General features: G+C 53.9%; 1 protein-coding gene across 1 annotated transcript in view; it reads left to right on the forward strand.

Moving 5' to 3' along the window:
* The window catches only part of SGIP1 (SH3GL interacting endocytic adaptor 1), a 50,678-nt gene that overhangs the window by 35,816 nt on the left and 3,494 nt on the right, over positions 1 to 11,368 (forward strand). Inside the window, exons 16-22 of the mRNA XM_033516252.1 lie at positions 1,268 to 1,327; positions 2,053 to 2,112; positions 6,893 to 7,004; positions 7,863 to 8,018; positions 9,379 to 9,511; positions 9,819 to 10,021; positions 10,706 to 10,770. Coding sequence (XP_033372143.1) covers positions 1,268 to 1,327; positions 2,053 to 2,112; positions 6,893 to 7,004; positions 7,863 to 8,018; positions 9,379 to 9,511; positions 9,819 to 10,021; positions 10,706 to 10,770 — 789 coding nt within the window. The remainder of the gene's footprint in view (positions 1 to 1,267; positions 1,328 to 2,052; positions 2,113 to 6,892; positions 7,005 to 7,862; positions 8,019 to 9,378; positions 9,512 to 9,818; positions 10,022 to 10,705; positions 10,771 to 11,368) is intronic.

An 11,368-nucleotide genomic window follows, 5' to 3' on the forward strand; every position in this document is an offset into this window, starting at 1 on the left:
TGTCACCTGGACAGGGAGCTGGGGAAATGTCACCTGGACAGAAATGTCACCTGCACAGTGAGCCCTGTGCCGCGGGCACTGCTGGTGGCACCACTGGTGACCCTGAGCGGTGCCTGAGGGCACGGTGGCCACAGGGACACGGCTTTAGGGGAGGGGACAGCCAGGCAGAGGCCAGAGCCGGTGCCAGGGGCTGTGGGAGGCTGGGAGGGCGATGGGAGCGAGCTGAGGGCTGCTCCTGCCACCCGAGCCCAGCCTCTCCCTTTGGATTTCTTTTTTTTCCTCTCGTGTTTTTGGGAACAAAAGCTGCTGTTTGATGATTTCATGAGCTCCCCGTGCTGAGCAGAGGGGCAGAAGTTGGGGTCCCACACCCTCCGTGGAGGTTTCCTGGGAGGAGAGCCAAAATCCAGGCTCTTGGGGTCACCCCTGACTGGGGAACTCCAAAGGGGGCAGCAGGAGGAGCATCCCAGGTTTTGTAGTGTTGCACTTCCAACTCCATGCACAGGTTATGCTGAGTGGGAAGGGATCAATGGGATCATGGGTCCAACTCCTGCCCTGCACAGATCCCACAACATTCCCACCCTGGACATCCCTGGGAACAGTGTCAAAACGCTCCTGGAGCTGCTGCGGCAGCCTCGGGGCCGGGATCGTTCCCTGGGGATGTGGGCAGTACCAGCCCCCTCTGGATGAGGAACCTTTCCTGCTGGAATCCAACCTAAACCCCGGGAAAAGCTGTTTGGGGCAGAGGCAGAGAGAGGCGGGGTTTGGGATCTGCGTTGTCCCCACCCAGGGTGAGCATCCAGGAAAATCCACAGCAGAGGAGGGAGAACTTCCAATTCCCAAAAGAGGAGGAGCTGGGGTGGGAGGCGTGCAGGGATGGGATCAGGGACCGCTGCAGGTCCCGGGGGCTGGGACACCCCGATCCAGCCGGGGCTGGAGTTTGTCTCCACCTCATTCCCCGTCTCCCGTTCCCTGCGGCAAAGTCTGATGGAGTTTGTCGGGGAGCACGGGGAGGGATGCTCCATCTCCGTGTCCTCCGTGCTGTTCTGGTGTGCTTTCCTCGTTGGCTGCATGTCAGTCTGGACAATTCCTGGCAGAGCAAGGAGCTGTTTGATTCCCGTGTCGGTGCCTTTTCCGTCATTTCTGTCTCTACGAGTGCGCTGCTTGGTTTCACTTGGGATCCGTGTTTTCATTCTTTTTGTGTTCTTTTTTTTTTTTTTCTCCTTTCTTTTCTTTCTTTCCTTTGCGTTTCTTCTGCTTGTGTTATCAGAGGATGATGCTTTTATTGACAAACTGCCCGCGTTTGAAAGGCGCAGTGAAACGCCGGCAGGTACTGTACTAGCAGGGAAATTTCCAAGATTTTCCAAAGAATTCCGCCTTCGGAGCGGCACCCACCGCTCGCAGCACCTTGCATGACAGTTTCTCAGTGACTCAAAGGACTTGGAGGTGGAAGGTTGGCACCTCCCGAATTCCAAAAGGTTCATCTAACAGCTCAAAAAGCTGTTTTCCCCCCACTCACACCCCCCCGATCCCGAGTTATTCCAGCGTGGCGGCTTTGGAGGCGGTGGGAGCGCAGGGTTGTGATGGGAAAGGGAGGACTCCAGCTAGGATCCGCTGCTCTGTGTGTGTGTGTGTGTCCGGTTCTCTGCAAGTGTCGTGTCCTGAGATGCGAGTGCGATCGTGTCACTGTCCCTGAGTGTCACCGCGGGGTGGCACCCGGAGCAGCATCCCGCCGGGAATGCTGAGGAGCGCAGGCACAACCCGCCAGCAGCCGACAAACCTCTTCTACCGTGGCCAAAAAACCAAAACCCCTCCAAAGCGCTCAGCCAGCGGGCAGAACGACTCTTCCATCTGGGCTTCCATAGCTTTGCTTCCCGCTTTGCGTCCCGAGCCAGCGGCCGGTGTCACATCCCTGTCCCTGCACGTGTGACCGCCCCGCAGCACCTCGCCCCCTCCCCGTAGCGACATTAATGACCTGCTCTGTGACTCACACTGTGTCCTTCTCTCTCCCTCTCCTTAACCTTTCCCATCCCGCTTCAACTCCTGGCCATACAGAGAATGAACAGCCTTCCCTCGTTTGGTTTGACAGAGGAAAGTTTTATTTGACTTTCGAAGGTAAGTAGTGCAAAGCACAGCCGGTAACCGCTCGCTCCCCTCGCTCTCTCGCTCCCGGGGTTCCCTTCCGAGGCTCCATCCAATCCAGCTTTCCAGGCTCCATCCAATCCAGCTTCCCGTGAGGAATGCTATGCCCACTTGGATGGCATCGCCGGTCCCACCGGAATCACTTTTGGTTTGATTTGTGCCATTTGTCCCGCTGATCTCTTTTTTTTTTTACTCGTTGATTTACTTTGCCAAAAAAAAACAAACCAAACAAACAAAAAAATACTCCGACCCAAGCAAACCAAAAAAACCCAAAGGAACATTCTGAATATTCCCAGACGGAGGTGAAAACCAGGGAGCGGAGCCGCTTGCACTGCCGAGGAACTTGACTCTGCCAACCAGGACTTCTCCCCCCTCTCGCTCCCCGGAGCGGGCTGGGTGCGGTCGATCCAAACCCACAGGGTGTCGGATCCCCTCCTCCCATCCCAGATTTCGGCAGGAAAGGCTCCGGGAATGCGCTGGCAGCGCCGGCACCACCCCGGAGCCGCTGCCAGGTTGTGCTGCTGGGGCGCTCGCTCGGAAGTGCCGGAGGGTTTTGGGTCCCTCGTGGATGAGGGGCTTTGGGGAGGATGCAGGGAGGGGAAAACCTCGGTTTGGGGCCGATGGCACCTTCTCCGAGCAGTGTCACATCCCAGAGGGGACAGAGCGAGGACGGCCGGTCCTGCCGGGAGAGCCCCGAGGCTTTGGGGAGCTCCATCCCGCAGGCACCGAGCCAGCATTTCCCCTGAACAGCGGGAGGAAAAGCGGGAGGAAAAGCGGGAGGAAAAGCGGGAGGTTTATTCCCAGAGGGGAGGGATTCCCGCAAATCCCCAGGGAGCGCCTGGGAGCTGTTGTGGAGCCTGCGGGCCGAGCTGGGGGGTGACTCCGTGTGACATTCCCAAAGTGTCCCCTCCTGCAAAGGAGTGGCCCGGGGTGGCACTGCCCGGCTGGGGACACCAAGGTGGCACTGCCTGGCTGGGGACACCAGGGTGGCACTGCCCAGCTGGGGGTGACAGGAATGGCCTGGGATGGCACTGCCCGGCATGGGCTGCTGGGGATCACGGAGCAAACCCGTCCTGGTGACAGTGATGGCTGAGCAGCAGCAGAAGGCAGGGATCAAGGACCAGGGCTCCTTAATTTCCTCCTTTTTCCTTGGCCCCAAGGTCTCCACTCCGACAATTCCCATTTCGTTGTCCCCACTCCAGCAGACCCAGGAGCTGCTCCCTCCTGGTGCCCAAATCCCTGTTTGGGTTTCCTTTCTCAGGAAAGCTCTGTTGGGAGCTCTGGGAAGAGCTGAGCACAGCAGGGACAGCGTTATCCCTCAGCAGGAATATTCCAGCTCCACATTCCCACTGCTCCGTGCCTCCTTCCTGCCCCTCGCTCAGCCCAGCGGCAGCGCTGCACATCTGGGGCTTCTCTTGTGCCTCGGAATCTGAACCTTGGATTGGAATTCTTGGAGCTGGTTCTGGTGGTGTGAATGGTCTGGAGCACGGGGTGGGATTATCCCGGGAATGCAGGAGTGTGGCTCTGCCTCCAGGATCATCCCACAGCTCAGCAAGGAGCTGTCTCGCTTCCACACGCTGGATTTCCCAGTTTATCTCTAAATATTTAATCCCAGCTCGAAAATAAAAAAAATATAGACGTCATGTGCAGGGAAGTGAGAGGAAATGGGCTGAGTTTGGCGTCTGGAACTCAGGGCATGGAATGCCAGAAGGGAAATGATGTTTTCTTTCTGGATTTGGGGTTTTTTTTGTGGCAAGATCCATGTGCTTGATGAGCACGGGGCAGTTTGTCCTGTGTGGAAGGAGCTGTGGCGATGCTGTCGTGCAGGATCATGTTCTAGGATCCCCTGGCTACTCCACTGCTGCATTTTCCACTTCTTGCAGGGAAAAACAGGGCAAATTAGGCTGATCTGCTGCTTATGGTTGGATCCAAAGCTCCATAAAGTGGATTTTTTTTTTTATCTCTGTTATTATCAGGTTGTTTGTGCAAATGAAATGTTTGTAAGAATGGCTTTTGAAGCAGGAGCTGGAAAGGCAGGTTTGGGGTGGAGTTGTGCCACAGCGACTGGATTTGTCTCTCAGGTTTCTGGACAATAATTGCAATGCTTATAATAGTTTATACGTTTATTTTTTTAGTGAAAAACCTGAGCATAAAAATGAATTTATTCTCTGGAGCCATGAAGGGAAGGATTTATGGATTCTTGAGGGAAGAGTGAACTGAGCACTCCAATTCCACCCACGTGGTGTTCAGACCATCAGAAATGAGGATGTTCTGTTGCTGGACTCACATTCCCACATCCCAGCTGAGCCTGGGGATCCGTGAGATCTCCCTGCTCACTCCTGATTCTTCACCCTGGAGAATCAAGGATGCAGGGGAAGAAGCAGAGATGAAAAACGAGGAGTGTGGTGGTGTGGGAGAGCCCTGCCCCACATTCCATGCCCTGCCACGGGCTCCAGGCTAAACCCAGCTGGAATTTGTGCATTTGGGAGTTGGGTCTTTCCTTCTCCAAGGAATGATGATCCCATTGCCAAGCCCTTCCCTACGAGGCTCCTCTGCTGGTTGATAGCCCCGGATCCACATCCAGACTTTGAGGACGTTTTTCCATCTGTATTTCTGGGTGGATGCAGTGGGAATATCCCGGGTTTGGTGCTCTGAGGGGTCTGGAGCTCTGGGAGGGGAGCAAGGATTTGCTGCCAGTGGTGTCTTTGGGCAGGGTTTGTAGGAAACGTGGTGTCCCCTCAGCCATGGGGGTCTGGGGTGTCCTGCAGTTCTGGGGAGCTGCCCGTGCCCTCACCTGGAGCTGTGTCTGTTCTTCACTGGGAATTCCACCAGGGAATATCCCGGGCTGTGGCCTCAGGAGGCTCTGGGCTCGTTAGGATAATGAATGTGTGTGTGACACGGGTCTGGTGTGTGTGGGTGAGGTGTTCCACCCTGGAACAGCCGGATACAGTCCCTGAGCATCCCCATCCCGGGCTGCAGCTGGAATCTCTGATTCCCCTGAGCCTCTTGGGATGTGTGACACCTGGGGCTGCTCCCATTTTTTACACTTTTAGACCTTGGAAGGGAAAATCCCTCATCTGCACCTCGAGGAAGGAGCACTGGGATTTATCCATTAACGCTCGGGTGCCTTGGAAAGGTGTGAGGATCCCTCCTTGCTGGTGGAAACCATCATTTATCCCATTAAAATACCCAAACTCAAAGTGTAATTGAAGTGACACAAGTGCTTCTCCCAGGAGATGTGGAAAATCCCAATTCCCTGTCTCCAAACCCCTGTTATTCCCAGGGTGCAGCAATGGGAAGGAAGGGAAAGGATCATTTTTGAGGATGGCCCAAGGAGAGGAGCTCCCCAGGAACGTGACACCTTTTGCTCAGCTTTGCTTGGGCAAATATCCTGATATCCCTCATCCTCTCTGCCTGGGGAGGTGCTGCCCTTCCCGGGGCTGGCGTTGGAATTCCTACAGCTTTGGAATTCCGACGGCTCTGGCTGGAGCTGGCAGGAGCTCGCACACTCTGGGCAAACCTCGGGCTGGATCCATCCCTTCTCCCAGCCTGGCAGCGATGGGGATGGAGCGAGGCTGCCCCTGGACAAGCTGCTCCTCTGGAGTCCTTTGCTGTTCTTTTTTCGCTGCTTTGGGGTGAAACAATCCTCGTGCTTCACCTGCTCTGCAGGACGGGGGGTCAAAAAAAGGCTCCAGAATGGGGCATGGCAGGGAATAGGTGAGGCTGAAGGGCGGTGCCAGGGCAGGGGATGATCTCTCCAGGGGTTCTTGGGTATCTGTGGGATCCTTGGACATCTTTGGGTGCTTTCCATGAGGAAGAGGGCGGTGGGAACCACCTTGGTGCTGGGCACGGGACTCATGGTCCCAGGGAGGGTTTCCAGCACAGCTGGAGCTCCTGCGGAGCACTGCGGTGACGATTTCATCCTCAAACTTTGTCTTTTGGAAACAACAACTCCTGGCCAGCAAAGGGAAACCTGTGTGTGATCCTGCAGGGCTGAACTATTTTAGAGCCTGGCAAGTGTCCGTGGATGCACAGCACCACCGAGGCAAACTTTTCCACTTTTCCAAATCATGGAATCCCAGAACGGTTGGGTTTGGAAAGAACCTGAAATCTCGGCTTGTTCCAGTTTGTTCCAGCTTCCACCATCCCAGCTGGCTCCTGTCCAAGCTGGGCACTTCCAGGGATCCAGGGGCAGCCACAGTTTCTCTGGACACCCTGTGCCAGTGGCTCTGTTTTCCCAGGTTTCTGACGATCCGCAGATTTCGGGCGCTGAGGTTTCCGCGGAGCGAGCGGGGCGCGGAGCTGGCAGGAGAGGAGAGCAGAGTGTGCCGGGGATTGCAGGACCCCCTCAGCTCAGGGAGGGGACATCAGGGGGCCGCTGCCACCACCCCGATCCCCAGGGGCAGCCTGACCCCCCCGGCTGTGCCACAGGGAACCCCCCCAGCCCCTTTTTGCGGGGCCCAAAAAGCGACTGCAAAAACTGTCATGCAAAGGCTGGGGTGCGTGGCAGCCCCCGCATGCTGCTCCCGCCTGGCCACCTCCATCCATCCTTTTCTTTGCTTGCTTTTGGCAGCGGGGGCGGGCGTTGGGCGGCGTGTTGGGGAGGGGAAAAAAGATCATTTTTTGTGAAAAGCCTCATCCAAAGCTTGGGGGATTTTTGATTTTATTTTGGTGATTTGCCCATCGAGTCAGGCTGGGGGGCCGGGCAGCGGGGCCGGGCAGGTGCCAAGGGGACATCTCTGCTCTGTTGCAGGCTCGTCACGAGGCCCCAGCCCCCTGACCATGGGGGCACAGGACACGCTGCCCGTGGCCGCGGCCTTCACCGAAACCGTCAACGCCTACTTCAAAGGCGCTGACCCCAACAAGTAGGTGCTGACCCCCGGGTTCGGGGTGTCCCTGGGTGGGTTTTGGGGTTTGGATGGGACAGGAGGTGGTGGGGTGTGCGGGGGCTGCTGTGGTGCCCCGTGTGAAGGTGTTTCTGCAGGGGGAAAGGGAGGTGAGGGGTTTGTGTGAGGAATCCGGGGGTGTGGACGCGATTTTCTGAGCCTGAGAGAGTTTCAGCCTCTCGGTGGCTGATCTGTTTCCCAAAGGAAAACCTTTTGGGAAACTTTTCTCTCTCAAGGACTGTTTTGGAAATAAGATTTTAGTTCTCAATACAAAGACACAGATGTTCTGAGATGTTTTTTCTCTTGTCCCACCAGTGGGATGAGGGAGGTGTTGTTCCTTGTACCGATCGGGTTAACCTGGATCGGAACACCTCATAAAAAGGGTTGAAAACCCCAAAATAAAGGCTTTTCTCCTCCTGAGGAAATAAAACCTCGGCTGCTGTGATATGAAACCTCACTTCCCACTTTGTGGGATGACACGGGGGCCGCAGCCTTCCCCTCCCATGCCAAAACAGGATGGCATTCCAGCAGAAACTTGGGAAGCTTTCCCACCTGTGCTTAAGACCCTGTAACAGATAAAACGCAAAAGGGCAGACCAAGGACAAATTCATTTTACCAAAATACTGAATAACAGCAAAAAACAAGAAGCTTTAAACAGGGCAGCGATATTTAAGAAGATCCCTGTCAGCCCTTGTGCTGTTTCTGCTCTCTCTGGGGCCAGCAGAGCGCAGGGTGGGGAGGGGGGACTGTCCCCACACCATCCATGGTGCTTTCCCTCCCTCTCTGCTGCATTTTGAGCCCCCTTTGCCCGCCCTGGCTCTGCTCTGGGCGCTGCAGGTGCATCGTGAAGATCACGGGGGAGATGGTGCTGTCCTTCCCGGCGGGCATCACCCGACACTTTGCCAACAACCCCGCTCCGGCCGTGCTCACCTTCCGTGTGCTCAACTTCAACAGGCTGGAGCACGTCCTGCCAAACCCCCAGCTCCTCTGCTGGTAAGCCTTTCCCTCAGCAGCTCCCCCGGGGAACGCGGGATTCCAGGAAATCTGGGTGTTCGCAAGAGTGCGTGGCCTGAGGTATCGTCCTTGGAAGGGGATGTTGGGAATGAAACCCTCAAACCCTTAAATGCGTGGTAAAATCCCAGAGTGGTTCGGGTTGGGAGATCATCAGGATTATTCTGATAGATATCAGGATTATCCCATGGGCAGGGACACCAGCCAGGCTGCTCCAAACCCATCCAGCCTGGCCTTGGGCACTGCCAGGGATCCAGGGACAGCCCCAGCTGCTCTGGGAATTCTATCCCAGGGCCTGCCCACCCTGCCAGGGAACAATCCCTGCAATCCCAAGATCCCATCCAGCCCTGCCCTCTGGCCCTGGGAGCCATTCCCTGTGTCCTGTCCCTCCATCCCTTGTCCCCAGTCCCTCTCCAGCTCTCCTGGAGCCCCTTCAGGCCCTGCAAGGGGCTCTGAGCTCTCCCTGGAGCTTCTCCTCTCCAGGTGAGCACCCCCAGCTCTCCCAGCCTGGCTCCAGAGGGGCTCCAGCCCTGGAGCAGCTCCAGGGGCTCCTCTGGGCTCTGCGTCCTCCTGATGTGCGGCAGCTCTGTAGGTGCAACCTCACCTGAGCAGGGCAGAGGGGCAGAATCCCCCCCTTTCCTGCTGCCCTCACTGGGGGATCAGCCCAGGACTTGGGGGGCTCAGAGTCGCAGTGCAGATGGATCAGGAGAAGCTGGAGTTGTGTGGGAGGGAGCCAATAAAATATAGAATGTGTAATGTGTAATGTATAATACATCATATATGATGTATAATATATAATGTATCATGTATAATATATAATGTATCAGGTATAAAGTCTAATGTATAATATATATTAAAATTATAATCATAATATATTAAAATTATAATCATATATTATATGATATATATTATATAATATAAAATTATAATATATATTATTTAATAAATAATTATAATTATAATGTTTTCTATAATATTTTATATTTTACATTTTATCTGTACTTTGCCATACTACACTGCTATGCTATACTATAATATGATATGATATGCTAGAATATAATATAATATATGCTATAATATGCTATAATATGCTATAATATGCTATAATATGCTATAATACAATACAATATAATACAATACAATATAATACAATACAATATAATACAATACAATATAATACAATATAATATAATACAATATAATATAATACAATATAATAAAATTATTATAATATAAATATTATAATATCTAGAGGCAGGACTGAGTGCAGCCCCTGTGCTGTGCAGAGCAGCTCTCTCCTGGCCAGGCAGGTTATCCCAAGGCTTCCTTCTCCTCTGTGCAGTGACAACGTGCAGAGCGACTCCAACTCCAAGGAGTTCTGGGTCAACATGCCAAATCTGATGACTCACCTAAAGAAGGTATCGGAACAGAAACCTCAAGCCACCTATTACAATGTGGATATGCTCAAATACCAGGTAGGGGTTTCTTTTGTGAGATAAAACCATGCCAAAAAAAATTAAAATAAATAAAAAATAAAAAAACTGTGCTGATTTTGGCGGTAAAAAATGGTGTTTCCCTAGTGCAGAGTGGAGCTAATGTGAGGTGGGGGCTTGGTGTCCCACTGTCCCTTCTGTGTGGCTCTGGGTTGTCTGGCTTTAAGCCCAGTACTAAATGCAGCGGGAATTCAAGGTCTTGCCTCCGAATGCGATGTCCGCGTCTGTAAAACGGGATTTCTCCCTTCAGCCCTACGGAAACTAAATGTTTTTTCTGTCATTTTGGAAGGTATCTGCCCAGGGTATTCAGTCTACTCCATTAAACCTTGCAGTGAGCTGGCGGTGTGACCCTGCAAGCACTGACCTGCGCATCGACTACAAATACAATACAGAGGCAATGACCACACCGGTAGCTCTAAACAACGTCCAGTTCCTCGTCCCTGTCGACGGAGGAGTAACCAAACTTCAAGCTGTGCTTCCTCCTGCTGTCTGGTAGGGATTGCTCATCCTGCCCCCCCCTGGAATTCCCATCCTGCTGCAGGAGGGTCTGTGGGTGGGAGCTGGGGGCATGCTGGGGATCCAAATATTTGAGCGCGCTCCCATTCCCTTTCTCTTGGCATTCCCACAAGGAAATGGTCAGAGATGAAGGGATGTGTGCAGGCAGCAGAGCATCAGCCCTTATCTTGTGTTTTGGCTGCTTTATCCAGGGTTTAGAGGGATGCACAGCCAGGCCCTGCCACAGGGAGCTCAGAGCAGCTCTGGCTCCCCCTGGATCCCTGGAAGTGCCTGGATATGGCTTGGAGCAGCCTGGGATAGTGGGAGGTGTCCCTGCCCTGGCAGGGGGTGGGACTGGATGAAATTTAAGATCCCTTCCAACCAAAACACTCTGGGATTCTGTGGAATTCCAGGATTTTGTCGCTGCCCTAGGCACTGGCACATTTCCATGTCTCTTGCCCATTGCTCACCTGGAGCCCTTATAACAATCATACAATTATTTCCTTTGGAAAAGCCTTCCAGCCCATCCATGAACCCAGCACAGTGAAACCCAAATCCAAGCTCCCAAAATTTCCACTCCAGAGCAGCCCCCCCAGCCAAACCCAGCCTTTAGCAAAATTCCAATTACTCCTTGGCAATGTCTTGATTCCTACAGAAACGCTCTTCTCCGTGTGTTTGCAGGAATGCCGAACAGCAAAGGATATTGTGGAAGATCCCTGATATCTCCCAGAAGTCAGAAAATGGAGGTAATCCTTCAAATCCTCACATCATTAACTCAGAACCCTTCAGTCAGACACCGACCCGCTGACACTGCCGGCACACAGGCCCAGAGCCCCAGATTCCTGCTGGAGCTCGCTGGGGACAAAACTATTTCATTTTGGAGCTTAAAAAGCAGGGCTGTGTGCCACCAGCGCTGCTCTGCCAACCAGCCTGGCATCCCCAGGGGCATTCCCACGCTGGGCCGGGATGCGCTGGTTTGCCAAGCCCTTGGCTCCCGGTATTGAGGCCCAGCTTGCATCCCTGGATTGTTGTCTCCCACAATCAAAAGCTCTGGCTTTTCCATGTGGAAAGCCATTCCTAGCGCTGGGATGTGTGGAAATCAGGATGGTGCTGGGAGGATGAGGCGATTTGGGATGCGCCCCGCTCCGTGCCGGTGCTGGGATGTGTGGAAATCAGGATGGTGCTGGGAGGATGAGGTGGTTTGGGATGTGCCCCGCTCCATTCCTAGCTCTGGGATGTGTGGAAATCAGGATGCTGCTGAGAGGATGAGGCGATTTGGGATGCGCCCCGCTCCGTGCCAGCACTGGGATGTGTGGAAATCAGGATGGTGCTGGGAGGATGAGG

The sequence above is a fragment of the Parus major genome, chromosome 8, assembly GCF_001522545.3.
Source record: "Parus major isolate Abel chromosome 8, Parus_major1.1, whole genome shotgun sequence".
Taxonomy (NCBI): domain Eukaryota; kingdom Metazoa; phylum Chordata; class Aves; order Passeriformes; family Paridae; genus Parus; species Parus major.